Genomic DNA, 23,761 nt, shown 5'->3' on the forward strand with positions numbered 1-23,761 from the left:
CCCTGCGTGGGGAGCGGAATGAATCATCCAGGGGCAGTGGGGGGCTGGCTCCCTACCATTGCGTTCACTCCCTGGGGGGGCATGTGCCCCCAGTTTTGTGCACAGGATGGGAGTGGGCTGGCAGCTGCAGACTTTGGGCTTCCTGCTCTGCTGCCCTCCCCCCGGGAGCCTCTGTGGCCCGCTGGGTGGGACCCAACGTGGCAGAGCAGGGCAGGGAGGCCCGGTGCTGCTCCAGGAGCCCTGTGCTGCTATGGTGAGGTGCCCGCTGCCTGCCCAGTAGCAGTGGGGGGCTGGTGCTTAGTTGTGCCACCTGCTGCTGCTGGGCAAGCAGGGGGCACCTTGCCCATAGCAGTGTTGGGCTCCCAGCTGTGGCACTGCGCCTCCCTGCTCTGCCCTGCCATGCCAGGTCCCACCCACTTGGCCTTGGAGACGCTAGGGGGAGGACAACAGGGTGGGGTGACCAAGCCTGCAGTTGCCAGCCTACATCTACCCCCTACTGCACTCCACTCGGGCCACAGCAGCTGCTGCCTCCTGCAGGCGACACCTGGGGCTTGGGAGCTGCTGGAGGAGGCAGGGAGCTGCAGACCTGGGTCCCTTGCCCCATAGCCTTGGCAGCTGGTGCTCCTTCCATCAGGGTTGGGGGGGGCTTGTGGGGGGGATTGAGGGGCACCAGCAGGACCAGGGGGCTGTGAGGGGGGCGGGGTGAGGGGCACCAGCAGGGCCAGGGGGCTGTGCATGGGGAGTGAGGGGCACCAGCGGAGCTGGGGGGCTGTGACTTGGGAGTGAGGGGCAATGGCATGGGCAGGGCACCAATGTATCAGGGCTGCTCAGCGCAACGAAGCGGGGACACAGGCAGCCACAGCTGGACGTGCATCCTGGTGAGCAAAGGGGGCAGGGGAGCTCTGCTTTTCCATGACAAAAATTCCAAAACCAAACACCAAATTTTATAGGTATTTAGAATTTATTTTACTGTAGGATTGAGGTACTGGTAGGCTTCCAAATTGCATAAAAATTGTAAATATATCGATAAAATATTGTGTTCACCTAATGTCTATATATAGTAGTGTGTCATTTAAATTGTAAAAAAATGTGGATTTGGGTTTTTGTAATCAGAGAATTTGCAAAATTTTTATCAGAGAATTTGTTATTTTTAAACAGAAAACCAGGACCCCTGAAAAAGGAGTAAGCAGTTATTGATTAGCTTCCATATCCTCTTAACATTCTGCAAATTAGTTTAATTCTTACACAACAAATTGTCACATCCTTTCATTAGACAGAAAAATTTGGGATCTAGCCATTGTGAATTATTTCCTGTCGCTTTCATCCTCAAAACATAAAGCACCGTTATGTTTTGTTGGTATAAATTCCATTTAATGCAGAAATGAAGTTTATGCCAAGTGTGAATGCTCAAACAAGCTGTTTCTCTTGCATGTGCTCATTGTCACTTGCAAGGAATTATAATTCTACCCAGATACTGAGAAATTTAGTGAAAGTTAGTTGCCTTGATTTATTCTGAGATATATATAATTTAATTGATTTTTTTAAATCAGCATGGCATTGGTTAGAATGTAAATCCTTTGTTAATCCAGAATTTCTCATAAAATACATGTTTGCACAATAGGGTTACAAGGATTATACAGTAGCGCTTTTCAGAAAGTACAAGAAACTTTACTTAAATAAATACAGGTTAGCTTGATAAAATAAACTGTTTACAGACTATACTTTATTTATGCTTGTCAGCTTTTAATAGGCTATGTAGGATAAGGGACTTGATTGTAAATAATGCTAAAATGGTGTTTTTTGAACTGTCATGGCTTCAACATCATTTTTGCTCTACCACAAAATTTAATGGTGACATGGTAAATGTAAAACTCTGAAGCTCTTTTCTAATTTATTGCTTTGTTCCCCTGTGAGTGTGATTTTTTTTTTTTTTTTTTTTTTTTAATTCCTCCTGACAGTGTTAGTCACTTGCACGCAGTTGTGGCTTGACCTGAATTTTTTTGAAATGCCAAAATCAATCTTAGACATGAATTATATTTTACAGGTAAAATGATATTCCAGTTTCTGTGGGCAAATAGAATATGTTCTGCCTTTCAGCAGATAGTAATGGAATTAAAATATTTTGTGGCTAGCTCTGAGCACTGTTGTAGTCCCACCCATTTTGTAGAATTACCCAGTGGTTGTACTGTAAATTGACATTTTTTTTATTAGACACACTAGAACTGGGTAAAAGAAAACCTCAGATAAAAATATTTTTCTGAATAATTATGGAATTTTGACCTTTTATTCATGTTTACCAGTAAGTTTTATGATAGGTGCTTCTCCCTCATTTTGAGTAATTGCTTGTTAGGTAGACTGAATATTATAGTACTTAATGTAAATTTTGATGATAGACCTTCAAAAATACAACCTTGGACAAATAGGTTTTGGTGAATGCAGCAATGTAAAAATGCTTTTATTTAATTTGCAGTGGCACTAGTTAGGAAGCTTATTTTGTTAAAGTGACTCTCTTGTATCCATTTTTCTTCTGTGTATGCTGTGAAGACCAGTGTAAGGTCACTTCATAGGTAGTAGATAATGGCACTCTACTGCATAGGGAGATTTGTCATATTGCAACCCTTGACCACGAACATGAAATAGTAGATGCATCTATTGTTCTGCTTTTAATCCTTGAAATTTTTAACATGAGCTCTTTGCATTTTTTCTAACATTGTTATCCTTTGATAACCAGTTGCTAGAAGCTTATTGTACCCAGGATTTAATGTACTGTAGTAATACAAGTGATGCAGCACAATATCCCAAATCTAATAAATCTCATTCTATGGAAACAATCCACTGTAGACTACTGCGTTAAAATTTAGTCATATAAGATTTAGCATGAAACAGACTTATACTGGCATATTTAAAATGGTAAATGTAATAAGCCACATTTTCATTTGACTCAGTTCTGTACAATGTCCATGTTATCAAGGTCAGTGAAGAGAAAGAATAATAAGGTGTTTTAGAGTAACTCAGTGCTTTGTTCCTGTTACAGAGTATGACATTTTAACAATTACTGCCTATGAACATATGAACGGTGTGCATGTATGTTTGTTTTTATATATGAAACATCTGTGAAGTTAAAGGGGAAAGCATTTGAAAAGGAAGGAAATCATTTTCCTTTGGAGGAAACAAAATTGCTTAATGCTATTAGCTGGCAAAATAATGAATTGTTTGGTCCTTAAAAAAAAGATCAGAAGAGGAGAATGCATGGTCACTGGGGGAAGGTGTATTAAAATGCCAATCTGTGCACAAAGCAACAGGTTGCTAATGAGGTTAAGGGTATGAAATACTCAGCAGCACCCTTTGGTGTGCTCAGCCTGAATGAGCTGATCAATTTCATTAGTTGTTAATCAATTGCTGATTGTGACATATTAAATGCTTGCAAATGTTTATGACATAATTAAAAATAAATCTGTAGTAGTAAAGAAATAATGCTTTAGAAATATCCAACAGTTTTTTCACCCCTTCTAAGCCTAGTATTCTGCAAATCACTGTAAGTCAAGGAAGCTTTCTTTCTTTTAAGATTTCTTTGGGTGTAGTAGATTCCTGCCCCAAGCTCAAACCCACCCATTTGATTAGTGCTTCTTACCATTTTCTTCACCCCTCTTAGTGTATAGAATCATAGAAAATTAGGGTTGGGAGGGACCTCAGGAGGTCATCTAGTCCGCTCAAAGCAGGACCATCCTCAAATAGATCATCCCCAGCGAAGGCTTTGTCTACCTGGGTCTTAAAAACCTCTAAGGATGGAGATTCCACAAGCTCTCAGGGTAGCCTGTTCTAGTAAGGAGGTTTTTCCTAATATCTAACCTAAACTTTTCTTGCTGCAACTTAACATCATTGCTGCCTGTTCTGTCATATGCCAGAGTCTAGCTCCATCCTTTTTGGAACCACCCTTCAGGTAGGTGAAGGCTGCTGTTACATCTCCCCCGTTTTCTCTTCAGCAGACTAAATAAACCTAGTTCCTTCAGCTTCTCCTCAGAAGTCACATGCCCCAGCCCTCTAACCATTTTTGTTGCCCTCCGCTGGACTCTCTCCAATTTGTCCACATCCTTTCTGTAGTGGGGGAACCAAAACTGGACACAGTACTCCAGGTGTGGCTTCACCAGTGCTGAATAAAGGGGAAAAATCACTTCCTTTGATCTGCTGGCAACACTCCAACCAATGCAGACCAGTATGCTGTTAGTGTTCTTTGCAGCTGTGCGGGCCGGGAGTGGTCTGAGGCCCTTTTTTTGCACGGCGGGCTGTGGCCAGCAGCCCGGACACGCCGGGTCGGGGAAGGCAGGCGCCACGCTAGAATTAGGCACGGACGCTTAATGTTTGATTTAAGGTTATTTACTTACACCGTAAATGGTCGTGGTGCAGGCTGGAAAACTTCCAGGAAAATTTCGCTTAAGTCCCAGTTTAAGGACTCAGACAGAGCTCTGGATTCACTCACACGAAGTTTGCTAGGCTCCGTGGAACTTTGCGCGCAGGGAAGGGTACGTCGAGGGATCGTTCGGCGACGGGGAGAGGCAAGAGGCTGATCAGACCCCTGTAGCCTTCTTGATATTCACGCTGGGTCCAATAGGCTCCGCAGCGCTTAGAGATCTTCATGAGACGTGAAGTCTCCTCCTCCTGATGTTCGTGGAGTCCTCCAACTTGGGCGGAAACCACTCAAGCCTCTTATACGGCTAGCAAGCCAATCGCTAGCCGCCACGTAGGAATAATTTAGAACTAACCAATAGTGGGGCACGAATCTGAATACAAATGGCGGGAACTCCTTGCAACATGCATTTCTGTGTTGCAACGAAGAAATGCACCCTGCAAAGAAAGCTACAAGTGGCGGGAAATAATTCAGCAGTGCCGAAGCACACGCAAACAACAATCACACCCTTGGGTTGTAACAGCAGCAAGGGCACACTGCTGGCTCACATTCAGCTTACTGTCCACTGTAACCCCAGGTCCTTTTCTACAGAGCTGCTGCCCAGCTAGTCAGCTTCCAGCCTGTACTGGTACATGGGATTGTTCCATCCTAAGTGCAGGACTTTGCACTTGTTGAACCTCATGGGATTTCTTTTGGTCTAAACCTCCAATTTGTCTAGGTCACTGTGAATCCTAGCCCTACTCTCCAGTGCATCTACTACTCCCCCCCAGTTTGGTGTCATCTGCAAATTTGCTGAGGGTTCACTGTATGCCATCTTCCAGGTTGTTGATGAAGATACTGAACAAAACCAGCTCCAGGACCGACCCCTGGGGCACTCCATTTGATACCGGCTGCTAAGTAGACATTGAGCCATTGATTAGTACCCTTTGAGCCCGATGATACAGCTAGTTTGCTATCTGCCTTGCACTCCATTCATCCAATACCTTTTCCTGCTGCATACCTTTCATTTGTTCATTCTCCTACTTCTCTTCCTCATAGATTCCTTCCCTCTTTCACTGAAGACCCCACATTCACTATCTCTTCTTCTTTACTACTGTTTCTTTCTTTTTCTCTGTTCAAGACCTGGAGAGGGAAAGGGCGGGGAGGGGGGAGGTAGGTTGAGATGGCCCAGGGTTCCCCTTTCGACAAACTTGCAGGAGTAACTATGTTAAGGGAAGTTCCTAAAACGTTGCTCTTGTTCCTGCTTAGCTTTGTCTAGAGCCTTTTGTGCCAGTCAGTCCAATACAGAAGGGAAGCCTGATAAATAAGGAGTTAGGAGGGAGAAGAGAAAGAAGCAAGTGCCTATTTCCAGGGATAAAGGGAGGGATAAACTGAGTATTGAGTTTAGAAGGCAGGGGAGGAATAGATGTAAACAAAAAGATAGATATGGGACAAAATTAGCAAAGTTTATGCATCAGTAAAAGTAATGCAGCAACATAATTATTTTATCTATTTGATCATATGCTACTACGTAAAAGCTCAGTAAAAATGTATGTCTCTAGAAAATGAGTAGTAGTGGTTTATAAAGGGTCTTAGCAAGAGGCATTTGGTAAGGTCCTAATCCCTTAGAAAAGTTATACCTTTCTTTTTTGTAACTTTATCATAGTTCCAAGCAGGAGATTGATTGCGTATTAGGATAAAAACTGGTTAGCTAAAAATGTATGAATGTTGACTGATTTCAGAGTAAGGTTTTCTTGTTTAGGAAGATTAAATTAATGTAGGTGATGGGATTTTATATCTTTTTTTATTATAGTCCTACATTTTAAGGAAGTCAAGGCAAAATTTAGCTCCCACTTGTTTTAAAAAAATGAACCCAAGACCTTTTCTCTTACAATTTTTTCTTCCTAAAAAAATAAATAAATAAAAAAAGTTAGGTTGGATCTTAGGTGAGGGGAAAGTCATATGGTTTTATAACAAATCAGGAGTATACCAACCTGGTATAGATGCAATCTATAGGCTAATGCTACAATATTAAAACTCTTTACACCTGAGGTGTTGGTGATGTTATATTTTGCTGTGCCCAGTGTATATGTATGCTTTTCTTTCTATTGAAAATAAAATTTGTCCAGATTCTTATTGTCTGTACACCCCTTGACTCTGCCTGCAACCTTAGCATGAGCTGAAACCAACTTTGTTTAGTGCAGTAGTTTTCAAAATTTTTAGATTCAAAGAACCCCTTGCTAGATTTACTCCCCCCTAAGAAAATGCCAACTCTTAGCTCTCATTCATTGTTTTTCCACAGTCAAAAAAAATAGAGCAATTCTTCCATTGCAAAGAACTCAGAAAGACCACAACAGGTTAGAATGTTTTTGACACTATGGATTCCTATATGAAATCTCTGGGTCTCTCTTGTGAATCGTATATAGGTGTTTACCCACCTAACGGTGCTAGTATTTTGTTACACCTTAACCAAGGCTCCATGAAAGCCTTTGGAGAATCACTACTGTAGTGTACAGGTGACCTGATGGAAGAATGTCTTGCATTCAAAAGCTTGTCTGACTATCCCAACTATTCAGTTGGTCCAATACATTATATCACTCTAAGGAATCCTTGCCTCTTGCATATTTTTTTCCAACGTTCAGTATCTTTTTTTTCTTAATCTTTCTGAATAACTGGTGCTTAAGCCTTGAGATCTTGAAGTCACTGTGAATTTAACTTTTCCTTAATTTTTTTCTTGTGCCTTCTTAAAATCCAGTTGTCAACTTTTTATTTACAGTTCCAGTAATATGAACTGTTTGCTTGATGCATGAGAGAGATTCAAACCTGGTTCCAATTAGTTCATAACCTAAAATCATCAGTAGTTAAAGGGTATGAAAAAGGAATGAAACTTACAATGACTTAGAGGGACATTAAAAGCCTACATTTTACTTTATCTAGGTGTTTATGAATTGGCTAATATCTTAATTTTTTGAGCAAATTCAAAGAAAAAACTGACTTGTCCTATGGCTGAGGAAGGAAGCTCTAAAACATTTTGGCTAGGGGCAGAAGTTAGATATAAACTGGTTTAAGTGATCAGAAACTGGTTTAAACCTGTAACAACATACGTTCAGCACACATAAATCACTTTCAAAATGGCCCAAATGGGTGTAAGATAAACCTAGTTGAATGTAGTATCAGACTTAACTGATTTGGGTCAAACTAGTTTATGCAATGTCTGTCCAAGGTCCCTTCGTAGTTTAAAATAGATCAGAGTCCTCCGGCATCCCAGGGTACTCTGCAGCCCTGGGCTGGGCTGTCTGTTCCAGCCAGGCAGGGTTGGCCCCGCCCCTCTCCCTAGCTAGAGCACTATCACTGTTTCAGCTGGCTGAGAAAAGGGTGGGGATGGGGAAACCCTGCTCTGGAGTTCTGCCGCTTCTGCCAGGCAGGGGAACAGCAGATCTTGCCAGGCATCTCCAGCACCCAAAACCCCCTTGCTGCTTCAGCAGCAGGAGTGGGGGGTGAGGCCAGACCCCAGTAGCCTGAGGGGAAGTGGGGGTTTATTCCTTCATTGCAGGGGATTGGGGGGGGGGCGCACACAGGTACCAATAGGCTCTGCTTGTACACCCTGGGCTGTAGTGGCTGGATGCCAGGAGTCTGAGGGGAAGGGGGGGTTTAATCCATCCATTTCAGGCAGTGGGGGAGAGGGGGCACTGACAGGGCACCCTGGGCCAAGTTCCTCCGAGGAGCGGCCAGCCAGCTGTGAGGAGGGGGGATGTGACCTGGCTGCAGAGTAGGGGAGGAGCCAGGGCTAGTTATGGAGTCGAACTCACAACTGCGGTCCCAGGAGGCAGGGGTTAGTGCCTGCTGCCTTTAGCCCCATAGGGGTTACAGTTTGCAGGTAGGCTGCAGCATAGCTTCCTGCCCCCTCCCTCTCCTGGTGGCAGAGTGAACTCTTGCAGCGGGTGCAGGTTAAGCACCTGTCACCCTCTGCCTACCCCCGACAGTGCCAGGTGCTCGGGGGCAAGCTGCTGCTGGTCAGGGGCATGGGCCTTGGTGGGGGTGGGCAATGGACGACCGCAGCCCAGACCCAGGGGCCTAGGCAGTGACTGGACCATAGCAGCCAGCCTCACACACCCAGCACCGCCATAAGCAGGCAGTGGGTGACAGGTACTTCACCTGTGCCTGCAATAGTTCCTTCCACTGCTAGGAGTGGGAAGGGTGGGCTGCTGTGAGCCAGTCTCTGCCTGTGCTCCTGGGCCATGGGGGGTTGGGTGCTTGAGGCAGACTTCTATGCGCCAGGGGCATAGGCAATAGTGGGAGGAGGCAATGGGCCGCTGCAGCCTGGACTAGCCTGGCCTTATGGCTCAGGAGCATAGGCAGCGACTGGCCAATGGCTGCCTACCCCTCCCTCTTCCAGCAGCAGCGGTGGAGCAAACTCATGGCTGGTGCAGATGAAGCACCTATCGCCCACTGCCTGTTTGCAGCAGCATTGGGCACTCAGGTCAGGCTACTGCAGGCCGGTCACTGCCTAGGCCCTGGGCCATGGGCCTAGGCTGGACCTGGCTGCAGTGGTCCATTGCCTCCCTCCACTGAGACCCATGCCTCTGGTCCGCAGTAGCCTGAGCACCTGGTGCTGCTGTCATGAGCAGGAGCCTGCTATAGCTGAAGCCTGCCTGCAAACTTACCTCCTGCACAAGGCTGGAGGCAGGAGGTGGTAGGCGCTGACCTCCACCCCTGGGGCTGCCCCAGCCCAGCACTGCTGCAGTGGTAGGCAGCGATTGAGTTGGGCTCCATAACTAGCTGTGGCTCCCCCACCCAGCAGCCAGGTCACATCCTCCCTCTCCCTGCCCTCTCCCCACAGCCAGCTGGCTGCTCCTTGGAGGGACTGGGCCCAGGGTGCTGTGTTGGTGCCCCCCCTCCACCCTCGCTGCTTGCAGTGGGAGGGATTAAACCCCACCTCCCCTCAGGCTACTGGCATCTAGCCTCCACAGCCCCAGGTGCAGGAGCGGAGCCTATTGGTGCCTGTACTGCCCCCTCCCCCTGCAATGGGGGGATTAAAGCCCCCACTTTTTCTCAGGCTACTGGGGTCTGGCCCCACCCCCACTCCTGCAGCCAGCCAGTGAGCAAGTGGGGGTGGGGGGCTGGGGACCCCCTCCAGGCAGACCCTGGCTGGGGTCCCTGCAGGCCAGGGTGAGGGGTTTAAACCCATCCCCAGTCATACTCAGGCCTGCCTGGGCCTGGCCGTACCCCTTCCCTTAGCTTATTTTCCATCTAGCCAAGGGCTCACTCCAGCACTTCCTGGCCTCTGGCCTGAGCCACTGTAGGCATGTGCCTTCATTTTCAGAGTCAAAAGTGGATGTCTGTCCATTTGCAAATCAGTTCAATCTACGCAGGTTAGAGTAACCTGCAAAGATTGGATTCATCCAGGCTCTGCCTTTTTGAATGTCTGTCCTTAGCCTTGATGACATGCTGCTTTGTCTCATTGGGTTTTAAACGTGTGTTTATCCAGTTTGTGAAGGGATGATCTTATGATTAACTATCACATTGTCTGTCAAGAATGATGGGGGGGGGGAGCTTGCATGTGGAGGTGGTTGCCGCCACCCACCATCCCGTGCTGCTGCCACTCCACGTCTGGCCGTGTGCCATTTGCCCCCCACATGGGAGGCGGAGGTGGCAGAGGCATGGGGTGGTGGGTGGCGGTGCTCTGTCCCCGCCCACCCTGCCCATCATTCTTGATGGGCATTCTTGACGCAGCACTGGCTGGAGCCACGGCCCCCAAGAGCATTACGGACAGACATGCAAAGACAGGCGGATTAAGGTCTTATGTATATAGAAGATGCTTTGATCATAAAATCAAATCTAAAATGTAAGCCAGGTTCTGCTTTAGTTGTCCTGCGTGAAACCGATTCGCTAGTCTATATTGTCTTTGGTTCAGTTTCCCTGCTCATAAATGGAAATAATTCTTTTTCTTACAGGACTGTTAGAGACTAAGATGATTGATACTACTGTCAGTGGCATAAAATCTCTTTCACTGTGTTCTCCCATTTGGGCAGATTCCTCTCATGTTTTGTCTCTCTCAGTGAGAAAGTATGATCTTCAGGGCAGGGTTTTGTATTTCATTGAGTGTTTGTGCAGTGCCTAGTTTGTAGTGTCCAGTCATGTGGTTCATGACTGGACACTACAACAGTGCAACTATTTAAAGATGCTTCTTCCTCTGGCTGAAACAAAACAAAAAACCCAACTCCTTGGGGTTAGGAAATTGTGGTTGCACCAAAACAAATTATTTCCGGTCTAGCAATTGAAAATTCACCTTGTAGATGCAAAGGATAATTATTTCCTTCTTTCATACTAACTTTCTGATGCAGTAGAAGAGTTGGATTCTTGAAAATTAAAAACTGCAGGAATAAGAATGTAGTGAGATTTCTCTAGTGCTTATGAGGCAAGACTACATACAATCCTTTACTACCATGCACACAACTACCTTTTCAGAAGTCTTTGTTGTAGTGTACCTAGGTATTTTTGTTGATGCTATTACATAAGACAGAATAAATATAGGTGTCATACTTTTTTTTAAATATGCTATTGTTGATCTGCTTAACCATTGCTAATGTATTTGTTCATCTTGTCCTGTTTCCTTTTGTGGGAAGCAGACAGTCTACCAGATGATTTTTCCCCCCAGATGCACATAGCTCTTTCTCTACTTATTATTAAAGGAAAAGGCAACACTCATGATTTACATAATTGTATGACATGAAAGCTTTATCTGCTTTAATTACATAGTGCTTATTACTGGCATTATATCCCCCTGTGTGAAGAATAGAGCAAGCTTTGCAATATAGTAAAACTGAAAGTAGAGGAAGGATTTGCGTATGACATGCTTAAAAATGCTTGATTAGGTTTTAATTTTGCAGGACTTGAAAACAATAAAAATGTGTTTTCAGTTGGTTTTTAATTCTGTTTTAAATTGTTTATATTGTAATGCAAAGTTTGTTACACTTCTGTTGCTTGTATTTGCTGTAAAAATGTATGTTATTTCTTCTGCACACCTCATCTAAAATAGTGCAACATGAGAGTTTAGGTTTCAGTCATCAATAGCAAGCTTCTGCCAAGTGCTCTCTATAATATGGCCAGTTTGTCAAATAATTAAATTGTAACAGCAGGAGCCAGAATCAGCCTAGTGCACCTGCATCTTTATTTATAGTTAGCATCTGTCAATCTGCTTGCATGGGCTCTGTAGAAATTGCAAATGGGATAGAAGAGGACCTGTAGGGATCCAGCTTTTCAGTTTCCCTGTGGAGTAAGGATTTACTGAATCACTAGAAGGACAATTCATTCATTAATTGGCCTAACAAAGCCTGGAAGTTTACCATGTTGCTTTTTGTGATCTAGATATTTAACCTGCTTTGCACTATTGAGTACCAGCTCTTACCCTTGATTATCTTGGTATGTCAGATCCTGTTCAGCATGTAGAAGGAAGAGGCTTTCTCAGCTCAACATAAATGCAGATTTATGGATGTGGATTTTTGTGCACTTGCACAGCACTGTATTTTAAAGTAGTGTCCAAACTTTCCAGATTTTTGCTCTGCCACACTGAGTCACAGTAACCATTTCTGACCCTCAGATAAGTCTTCTGTAAAATGGAGATAATGGCCTAGTTTGTTTTATCTATCTGTTTGTGCATGTGTCTTGGAATGAAAAGGTGATATTTAAATTAGTGTTCAGAGTAGGCATTTCAAAAGCATTTAGCACTAACCCAACTTGATCTCACTGGGCATTTATAAATGTACCTTTTTGTCCCGCAATATGCTGAAGATCTGGTGGGTCGATTAATCAAGTCTGCTCTGCGTGCAAGCTGATGCATGCTGCGCTGAGTTGTGCAGTTGTATAAGCAACAAAATATGCTTCAGCATGCAGAAAATGGCAGTGGTACACTTTTGAACTAGAACACCTAGTTCAAAAGTGCACTGCTGCCATTTTCTCAGGGCTGATGTGCATTTCGCTGTTTATACAATGCACGCAATTCAGCACAGCATGCATCAGCTTGCTTTTAAAAGTGCTGGTGCTGCAGCGCAAACGTGTGTACAAATGCCCATTGATGTCAGTGTTAAAACTCCTATTGACTTCAGTCAGACCAACGGTGAACACAGTTGAAAATTGCATCTTTATTCTGTGAAGAACCTTGTAACATTTAGCGCAATTTAAACTAGATAGCTTAAATATGGTTGTCCGAGTAAACACACTGCAAAATATTTGTACCATTTTAAATAATTCTGGGCACTACAATATTTGTAGAATCACTTACCTTTGCCTGCGTATCTGAATTGGCCATATAATAAACTAGTTGAGTTCTGTCTGGAAATTCTTCCCCTCACAAAATTTGTCACTATTTGCATTTCTGTAATGCTGTTACCATATTTTCTTGATGATGCTGCACGACCATTTTTGTTGTAATCCCATTTGAAACAATAACTTGACGCAATCAAGATACTTAAACAGCAATATTGAAAAAAGTATTGTAGCTCAGGTTTACTTGGGTATATACTCCCCTTCTCCAATTGAAATGAATTGTTAGCTGGCAGGTGTGCTGTGGGGAAACTGCAGACCACTCAGTTTCCCTCTGTTCCTATAGAACCAGGCCAGGACAGTCAGGGGACTTAACTGTATCACAAGGAAACTTAACTTATCACAAGGAAAAGAAACATAGATATAGATATAAACATATGTTTATCTCTCTCTCTCATATGATATCTAAACAAATAACACAAACAATACCCTCTGGCTAAATGCTATAAAATTTTACACCGGTGCTCCAGATACAGGTAAGTCAAGTAGGTATCTGATCTGAAATAGATAAACTCCAAAATAAACATAGATATTCAGCAGGTAAACTATAGATACGTATAGGTGAACAATAAATAAACCACAAGTAAGTACAAATAAACAACAGGTGAAATAATAGCAACAGGGGGACCTAGCAGAGCCCTAGGACTCAACTCATCTAATTTACCAACATGAGAGTTCACAAAATATAAGGCATGACATCACATCACTTATGGTACAAGAACCTCAAAAATAAACTTAATCCCAAAGGGAAACTCCAATGCCCTTGGGCTTTTTCCCAAGCCCTTCAATGAAGCTGGTAACTTCAGGGGGGCTCTCCCACTGGGACCTCCACTTTCAGGAGCCCTTAACTAACCAGGGGGGACTCCCCCTCCCCTGTTGGAATCCTTTTTTCCCTGCAACTTTCAGCTCCCAGGCCTGGAGGGTGGCCCTCGTCCTCTGCGTCAAGCTGCTGTCTTGCCTGCGGTGGGCTTTGGGGGTGGTCACTGTCCCCTGGAGCAGGGCTCCGCTATGCGGAGCTTCTGGTGTTTCTGGCTCGGCCCTGCCTGCTGGCTCATAGTCTAAGTACCATCTGACTCCTTGGACTTGACCTTTTGCTATGGGCTGGAGGCCTGGGCTGCCTTGTTCAGCACTGAGCTTGGTCTGCTTCCGGACCCCCCGTGCAGTGCCTCCTGCACCGAGCTCTCAGCCTCGTGCCGGGGGTTGAGGACCTGACCCGCCCAAACACTCCAAAGATCCTGCTCTGTGCACTTGCCTGTGAACCGTGTCTCTTGCTTCACGCCAGAGGTTACAGACAATCTGCCTCATGCAGCTCCCAGGGTCTGGATGGCATGCGCCATGCTGTGCACTGAGAGCCTAGCCGCTGGAGCTGTCCGCTGTTCCCTGCTGATGGAATTCTTCTGGGGTACTTCTGGGCTACTGCTTTGCCCTGCTGAGCAGCTCTCCTCAGCTCTTCTAAGCCCTGTTCTTCTCTGTCCTGAATGTGTCCCCCTCGTGCTGGGCATGCAGCTCCTTTTATACTCTCCAGGGCTCTGCCCCTGAAGTCTTCCAGACCTGACAGTGTTGCAGTCTTCAATCAGGTCCAGGGGGAGAGCTCCTCTCCCACTCTCCTTAGGAAAGGGGCAAGACTTAACTCCTCTTGCTGCCTCCTGATTGGTGGATGGGCTCCACCAATCAAAACAATGAAATCTCCAGCCTGGGACTCAACTCAAGCTCTGAAAGGCAAGCCTGCTACAGTATGATGTACACAAAGAAGTCTGTTGCAAGTCAGACCCTTTGCCATGCTAATTTGATCTTCACCAAATATCCACATATTCCCTTTTTTGTACACGTTCATTATTATTTCCCAAAGTCTGGTTAATATAGGAGGAATATTGAAGCCAAGATTACTTTTTTCCTTCATATAACCATTCAAATGGTTATGACTTGTTTAAAAATAGTTTATTTTGCCAGTTTTAAGGTATTATGATTAAGTATTCAAATCCAAACCTTTTTTGGTTAGAAAATAGTTATGATTTAAGACTATGGGATAATATTTTGAAAGCAACTTGGGTAATACTTAGCAAGCTGCCACATAAAGCAGTCTGCTCTCCTCCAGTATCCAAAGGTACCTGGGTTTAAGGGCCATTCTTTATTTTAAATAAAACTTTGATTGTTTTAAATTGTTTTGGTAAGTCCTATCTCATTGTATGGTCAATCCGAAGTCTGCCAATAGCATTTGAGTCCTACAAACTTCTACAAGAGACTTTGATTTCAAAGAGATTTGGACTTGAGAATGTGCACTGAGTACATTGAAATGGCTATGTAACCTCTCAGGGGCACATCATTAATATCTTTAGAAGAGCAAGCAAATATGCATTTACTGCTTCTCCAAAGAAATTGGTCTGCCAACACTGCTTATTGCCGTAATGTTATACAGTCAGTGTCTTGCAATGTAAAGCTGATGTGAGGCATATGCAACCTGCTATCTAGTTTTAGAAAAACTGTTATAAAGTCAGTTTATGCCCTAGTTATGGAATTAAATTAAAGCACACTATATATTTATGGGGCAAAATATTTTTTTAATTCTAATTCCAAATACTAAATTTTAAGTATTGATCTTGTGGCTGAAAACTTTGCCTTTACCTAGAAATACATTTATTTGGTATGTTTAATTTTAAAAAGAAAGGGGAGGCTTCATTTGTTTTCTAATTATGACATTTCATCCATGCTGTTTGAAGGGATTTTGTCAAAAAGATTAATTTTGAAATTTCTGGCTTTGTATATAATTGTGCCTTGATTTTTTTTTTTTAACATGCTTCACAAACTGTGAGTGCTTGAATGTGCAGAATTGAGAGTCTAGAGTAGGAAACTCAGGTCCTTGCTGCTACTTATAGGTAGATATATGTAGTTAGCTGTCCTTTACTCCTGCCATATTAAAAGCTCATGTGCTGGAGTAGAACCTTAAGCTTGAGTGGTTTACTGACTTGGAGAAAGAAGAGGTAGAGTTTGCTGGCCAGATCCTCAGGTGCCACAAATCAAAATAACTCAGAAGAGCAACACTAATTTGTGGAAATTGAGGCTCTGGCCTAATAAGTTCTTTAAGTTTATCTTTAAATTAAAGGGAAAGGATAGCTGTGGAAATACTATCTTCTGAAGGTGTTTTCCTCAGTCCTCCTACCGATCGATACCAGTACGGGACAGTAAATTAAATAGCCAAAAAAGTTCTACCCCAGCAGACCTGTCTGCCTTAGTGAAAAGTGGCCTAACTTTCCCTTATCGTCACTTGAGGGGTGTACTTTTTAATTTAGAGATCTGAACACTTGTATATCTCCTGTAGCCTACCAAATGAGTGTTTAAAAACAGTAAAATACATGCAAACTAACTAAAATTAGTATCTATATATTTCATTCCTGTAGTATATTTACAGGGTTCTCCTTATGAAGAGACACCTGCATAGATTTGGAAACAACGCTGCAGTTTAGAATTTGGTGCATTCATTTTCTGATAAGGTTGTAGATAGCCAAAATTTTCAAGCCCTTCAGTTATTCTGACAAGATTAATTCATTTTGTTTTAACCTCTTTGACACATTTCTAGAATAGGTATTTCTTCCAAGCAAAAGATTGACAAGTCTAATCATCCAAACCGGTTTCTGACTTTACACAGAGATGTTCCCAGCTGGTTCACTGGGGTTGAGGAACATCAGACTGCTTTGGCTAGTTTAATAACTAGGGAGAAAGTGAGGCTAAATGACAGCAGCTGTGGCCCTGCAACACCAGATGTGCCTCTGGGACTGGTGCAGAGTCTTTTTCTTTAGGAAAGGGTGGGGGATTACAAAGAACCCAAAATGATGGGTTAATCCCACCGTGGCACTGTGTGTGTAGTGGGGGTGGGGAGCAATTGTGGAGCCACCCCTAAGCTTTTGAGAGATGAACAAAGAAATCTATGCTGCGCAGTGCCTGACTTTCCTACAGGGCCCTGAAAGGTCTACAGAGAAGCTTTTGACTTCAGACTTTTCCTAACCTGCTTCAAGGAAAGCTCTTTAATTCATAATTCCTTTTTATTTGGTAGGATGAATGAACTTTTGATCTTTCAAAGAGCAGAAGTTTATGAGATATTTTAAGTTAAACAAGACTCTTCTTAACAATATGCTTTGATCTGTTTCTGCTGTGGGGTTCCTTTCAATTGGCTGGTATTTGGCAAGGTAATTGTCTTACACAGAAGTTTGACATAAGGATTATTTGGACTGTATATGGAGCTATGAAAATGATTACTTTCTCCCAAGATAAGGTATGACAAGTTTGTCTTGCAGTGTATATATAGCATTCTGTACTTTTTGCTGGGAAAAGGAGATTGCTTTGGTCTTCCACATATTTTTTAAAGGGAAAGCAGAGTTAACTTGATGGTAGTCTTTGCAGAACTAAAAGCTATGCATCCTAATCAATTGGTAAGGCCCCTTTTCATTTGTATAAGTTATTTTTAAAATTCATATGCCTTTTGCTATTTTGTTTTGAGTTCTTCATATTTTGTGAATTTATTTTGAACAGTACCTTCAAGCTTCTAGCACCTCTCTGTGTTAGTAGGCTGTGTCCATATATACTTAAAGGTTTATTTTTGTTGTAATCTGCATAACTGTGCTGAGTCTGAGTCACGATACTTTCATATTAGCATTGAACGATCTTGGAGGAGGAAAGTGGAGATTTGAGAAAGGGCTGTGTTTAAAATTTATATGATGGTCTGGATTATGCCCTTCAATATTTTGAGAGAAATGTACAGGCAGGATATTTAAAATAGGGAGAGAGACTTTTTCTGTTGTAATGTTCAAAGGACCATCCTTCCATGCACATTCAAAGTCTTGTCTCCTACATCTGTAGAATGACTGAATACTTAACGTACATCCGAGGGATACGGTGGATTTCCCTTTTCTTTTTGAATGGTATATGTTGATTATCAGCAAAATGATTAATTTATTTTGTTGTCATTTTCTGGACTTTCAGTTTTGGTTTCCTCTGTCTGTTGTATGTTTTGTAGTTCAGCATATAACTATCCTTAATAAGATTTCACAGTAATTTTTAGTTCGCACTTTTTGCTAAAGCTGTGTATTTCTCTAATAGACTGCCATGAAGTTTGCTTTGTTTTTCTTTAGAACTGCTTAGTATTTCACTCCTTCCCCTGCTCCATCTTCCACTCCCCAAAAGGTGTTATGTACTATTTGAGAAATGGAATGGTTTCATTTAATGGATAACTTTTTATATGTTGCCTGTCCAGAGCATGAGCTGAAGCTATTTGAAAACTATATATATTTAATGTACTGCAACTTGTATGAAATTTTTTCTTTCGTATGTTTTTCAGAAGTCAGACCAATACGGGTTTCCAAAAGTTCTGTTCAATATACTCACATGTTTCTGAAGAAATAGGGTGGTTCTGCGTTCTTGGAGACTGGAATAAATTATACAAGGGAAATGTCTAGTTTTGGCAGTGATACAGTTGTTCAATGTAGGGCTTTTAAAATAGTGATTTGTGTCAGGTACTCAGTTTGTAGAGCAGTGTAACCGCGTTCTGAAAACTGATGTGATTTTGGGTCCGAGTTGAAAGAGTACGTTTATAATATAATCTGCACAGAGAGGGGATCCTGAACAGTTTGGAAACAGGTATTGCACCATTGCATGCTAAAGTATGTTCTTTTTAAGCTTTGTTGCAATAAACACTTCTAGTATCGCAGAATGGTGTGATACAAAGCACGTTCTCTCTGTTCATTTCTATTAACACAGCAGATCTTTTGTGCTGCTATAGAGCTGCTGTGTTCTGCAGTATAGTAGATACCCTCTGCAAAAGCAACCCCATGCAGATACTAATCAACATGTATATATGCTTGGTTATTGACTTGGACCTATGGAACCTGGGAAGTTTTTAAGGGTTTTAATTTCTTCTTGGAGTCATGGTGTTATGCTCAGGTATTGCAGGGCATAAATAAGGTCATGCATTATTCCTATATACTACCCAATCTTCAGACACACTTACGAATTAATACTTCCCTTTACTTTGAACAAAAAAGCCCCATGTCACCTCTTTAAATAGAGAAGATGTATTGAGAAGACTATATGCATTTATTCTTTCTTTGTTGCTTTAGGAGATATCACTCAAAAAGGATATGAAAAGAAAAGGGCAAAGCTACTTGCACGGTACATACCGCTCATTCAAGGTAAGAAAAAGAATTAATCTTTTTGAAGCTTTCTGTAATAAATTGTTGTAAAAAGTGATATATGTAGCTGCTAAATCCTTGATAAGCAGAATAAATGTCCTGAGTAAGTGAAGAAACAAGCTTACCAAAAACACCAAATTGTCTTTTTAATAAACAGAATTTCAGCTGCCATTGTAAAGGTTGAGGTGGATCAATATACAACTTTTGCATTAAGCTTCAAACCTACATGTTACCACACAGGTTTGTAAACTAAGAAACTCTCTTCTATTTTGTTAAAATAGCAGAGTATAATTCTGCAGAACTTTAGGAGAACTTAAGTATGTGTGTCATCTAGTTACTTCTTTAAAAGAATAAGATTTCTGGATAATCTTTTAATGTTATTCTTTTGGGGTAGTAACTATGGCTGGTTATTTGAATACAGAGGGCATACTTAATGGTAGTACTCAGACAAAATTCTCAGGAACAAATGTTAAAATATCTTGACATAAAATAATATGTCTGGTACAGTTCATTAAGCTTGATGCAGTTGGTACAGTTAATCAAACTTGATGCAATTTGCTGATATAAATCATACTATTAAGACATAATTCATAAGGTATAACTTAAAACTGCTATAAAACAACTTTTACCCAATATTTCCTGATATGGAGAGGTAGTGCTTGCTCTTATAGTAAAATAATACTATAATATTCACATTATCCACAATATTTTGCATTTTCTTTGGCTTGTCTCTAATTTAAAACATGTAATTAATGAATGTGTACCTTCTTGTGACCGGTCCATGAAGTCTGTCGTCTTCTTAGACAAGATGTGGCATGCAGATGCTTGTAACTACTCTTGATTTTGTAAAAGTGACATGTATAATCTCTGTTACAATTATTTCTTTCATGACTGCTTTGATGCTAAAGTCTAACTGATCAATGATCAATAATATACTATTGCTCTAAAATAATAAAGGCATAGGCTTTGTGTTATAAATCACTGCTTGGCTGTTTGCCTCTATATTTTGGATGTTTGACTCCTAAAATTTTGTAAGTAGTATGAATTTGTTTGAAGAAGTATTTTCAGTTTAGGTTGTTTTTAAGTATGTAAAGACTTTTAGGGAAAAAGGTGGGTTGGTTATCTAATTATCTGTATTTTTTAAATATCATACTATTGTGAAACTTTTTTGTTATAACCCAAATTTATCGTAAAACTACACATTAGCCATGGACTTAAACCTAAAAAGAAAAAAAAAAAAGGAAGGCACCATGAACCTTTATTTTCTGTTTATTATTTTAATACAGATGCTTGCAAATCATTTATTGTAAATGTTTGCAACATGATTTTTCCTTTTTTACCATATGGAAGAGCTCCATATTGTTAAAATAAATAAATAAATAAATAAAATAAAGCTACATACTGCTGTGTCTACACATGCATTAATGTGCTTTAGTTAATGCACATTAGATCAGTACCTTCACTGTGAGGTACTAGGAAAATGCGCGTTAGCCTGTCTTAATGCGCACTAACTAAAGAGCTTTGGGTGCCTGTATATGAGTGGAGGCTTCTTTGACATGCCGTAATTACAAACGATTAACCAAGTCACTGGAGCGTGGTAGTTGCTGTGCTTCAACCAGCCTCTGTCTTGTGTATCAGTGTCCCCATGCTTCAAAATGGCGGCGGGGTAGTTCATTCGAGCTTCAGATAAATCACCCTTACTGGATTTTGAGTAATGCTTTAGTGCGCATTAAAATAAGCGAATCCACATTAAAGCATATGTGTAGACATGCCCACCGATTTGTACACATCTGAAGTAAAGTATTTTAAATATTTTCATACACACACAAAATCTCTCCTGTCTCTTATTTGAAAAGGCATTTACTTATGCAGTAAACCAGGAATGGGAAAAATGTGGCCCACGGGTTGGATCCAGCCCACCAATTGATTATATCCATCCCATTTCTTCCCCTGTGGCACTCCACCTGGGACTGAGCCCCACCTGCTCCCACTTGGGGCAGTCCATGCTGTGCTTCTGTCCTCACCTGCTCTGTACCGCCAACCACACTGCCCCAGCCCCGGCCAGCATGCACAGCTTCCCAATAGGGCTGCCTTCCACCCACTTGGCCACCCACTGGAGCTGGAAGCCTGTGTGCTGGAGCAGAAGCCGCCTGGCTGCAGCTTCCCCCACCTGACTTGACTCGCGTGGTGCCCAGCACACATTCCCATGGTTCCCACTGCCATTTCCCCACACTACCTGTTCTCCAGAGTGGCACAGCAGGGACAGGAGGAGGAGGAGCCAAGCAGTACCCAGGTGGGTGCTACAGCAGCAGCAGGAGTAGCTCTACTGGGAAGCTATGCACATTAACCGAGGCTGGGGGGATGCCATCAGCAGGCTCAGCATGGTTTGTCTTGGGTGGGAGTGGGTGGGACTCGGCCCCATGCAGAGAGCTGTGGGGGCAGCCATGGGCTGGATGGGGGAGGGCAGAATACACCTGCACCACATGACCTAGGCGAGCTCTGCTGCACACACCCCTTCCTCCCCCCTCCACCCATTCCCTGCCATCTGGAGCCAGCTCCTGGGACCTAGAGCATGGGCAGCCCTCCCTTCCCCGTCCTCCGCCCCACACACTCCCCTCCAACCCTCTACCTATTAGAGTAAGATTTTATTTTTAGCTATTATGCAATCTCCTCTATAGACACTACTCAAAAAAATGAATCGGGACAAAAATTATTTTAAAATGAAATGTTATAATGTATGATTTTTTTTAGTATACAATTTGTTTGTTATCTGTAACTTGTTAAAATGGTGTCTTCTGAAAGATTATACGTGTGTGGCCTTTGACAGCTCACCAAAACTTGTTAAATGGCCCTCCAGCCGAAGTAATTGCCCACCCCTGCAATAAACCAATTGTTTTGGGTTTTTTAGTAGGAAGAAGTTCAGTGTGAGAAAATTATTAGATGCTAAATTTTATGGCTGAGGACTAAAATACACCAGAGGGAAAGTGTTCTGTATTGTATCAATTGTAACTGTCATCTGGCCATCTACTGTACTAAAGCTTTCACAGAATATACAGGTTCTTGTATACCTGAAGAACATACTGATGTTGATGTGGGTGGAAAACCTAGGGCAGTTGTACACATGACAGGGGTTTAGTCTCCTAAATTGAAATGGTCGGTTTTTAATTGTGACGATTAAAAACACACCGTTTCAATTTAGGGGCTTCCGTCACTGTTACAGTGTGGGCCCTGATCCTTTTTTTCTGCAAAGCCTGCTCACCTCTCCCGTGGCTGGTGGGCTGAGTGGCCCCTGAGCTGCGGGGGGCCTCGGTCCTTTCCTCCGTGGCGGTGGGGGGTCTCCCGGGGCCATCCAGATGGGCTGTTAGTGGGCTGGGGGCTGTGCCAGCTCGACCTTGGGGAACAGTTGGAACTGGACTGGGTGCTCCCTCTGAGCTGGGGCAGCCCTCCCGGGGGATGCTGCTACTGCAGAGAGGAGGACTGGCATCCCCTGCAGCTCAGGGACCACGCGGCCCACCAGCAGTGTGCCCCCCGGCTGGAGGCAGGCTCTGTGGTGGGGGGGAAAGATTGAACTGAGTCCCTCGCCACTTCTTTTTTCCCCACCAGCAGAACCTGCCCGTGCAAGCTGCTGGTGGGCTTAGCAGCCCCTGATCTGCAGGGGGACCCAGTTGTTCCTTCTGCGGTGTCAGTGCCCCCTGGGGCCACCCAGGCAGGCAGCTAGCAGGCCGGATGCTGCCCCAGTTCAGAGGCAGCACCCACCAGATCTAACTCTTCCCTGAGCCCACTGGGGTTTCCAGCATGCCATACACTGTTTCCACTGCCTGGGACTGCCCAGGAATGGGCTGGCTTGATTACTCAAATTGATCTTTGAGTGATTATTCAAATTTATTTTTGAGTAATAACATAGCCTGAAGGAGAATGGTTCCTCAGTTTTTCTTATGTGCTGGCAGGAAGGCTTTTTTTTCAGCTTAGGCAAAATTATCAGTTTTAAACGTTAGAGTTTGAGCCAGTAGATTTAAAAGAGAATTTATCTTTCCCTTGACCCCTTCCACTGTCCTACTAAGATGAGTCCAACTCCATTCAGTTCTTCCTTGATCAGATAATAGAAGGAGTTATCCCAGCAACATCTTCTCTTGCCCACAGTGGAAACACAGCTCTGGTCTGTTGAGTTTTTTCAAGTTTTTCCATTCTAGCGTGCTGGATCTTGGGGTTTAACAACTTCAGGCTAAAAGGTATTTCAACAGAGGGAGTCAAATGCTTTAGTAGCAGGTGCTCAAGCTGTGTTACTGTCTTATCTGTCTATGCTTCTCACTTAGCTTTGCACTATCCTTCTCACTTAACTTTGTCTTATTTATCATCTAGAGAGTAGGAGGGGCTACTTTTCCACAAACATAAAGAGAACAGTACCTTGAGAAAAAGACCAGTGCACATAAAATTTACTTAGAAACCTGTGCTAATTATTCACTTTAATTTCCCAACCATAATGTTTCATTAACCTTGTTCTAGCTTTGAATTCTGTGTTAATTGATGTATCCTGAACGTAGTTCAAATTAATGTTTAGGAATCCCAGTGGATATATGCACTGACTCATTTTTTTTGTCAGTGTATTTGAAAGTGCAAGGCTGGGATATATGCACTGACTCATTTTTTTGTTCATTGATAATTGGTATTAGGATTTTTTTTAATGTGATGTGCTAAATATAATTTTATTCCTAGTGGAACTCGTGAGGCTTCTCGTGGTTCAGTCAACTTGGTTCACTGCTAGGATCTGAAGAGGCTTCATTCTATCATTTTTTCCCCAGAATGATTCATATTACTCCTGCTGTTGCTTTGATCGTCATTTCCTTTTAATTTCACTCTTGTTCTTTAATTATTTTAC

At 42.8% G+C, this 23,761-nt stretch overlaps 1 protein-coding gene across 2 annotated transcripts in view; it reads left to right on the plus strand.

Annotated features, from left to right (window-relative positions):
• DIP2A (disco interacting protein 2 homolog A) overlaps positions 1-23,761 on the plus strand; it is a 209,650-nt gene that overhangs the window by 61,358 nt on the left and 124,531 nt on the right. For both annotated transcript variants that reach the window (XM_059727199.1, XM_019492186.2), the window contains exon 2: positions 18,814-18,885. In XM_059727199.1, the coding sequence (XP_059583182.1) occupies positions 18,814-18,885 (72 nt within the window). The remainder of the gene's footprint in view (positions 1-18,813; positions 18,886-23,761) is intronic.

Source organism: Alligator mississippiensis, chromosome 4, assembly GCF_030867095.1.
Source record: "Alligator mississippiensis isolate rAllMis1 chromosome 4, rAllMis1, whole genome shotgun sequence".
NCBI lineage: Eukaryota > Metazoa > Chordata > Crocodylia > Alligatoridae > Alligator > Alligator mississippiensis.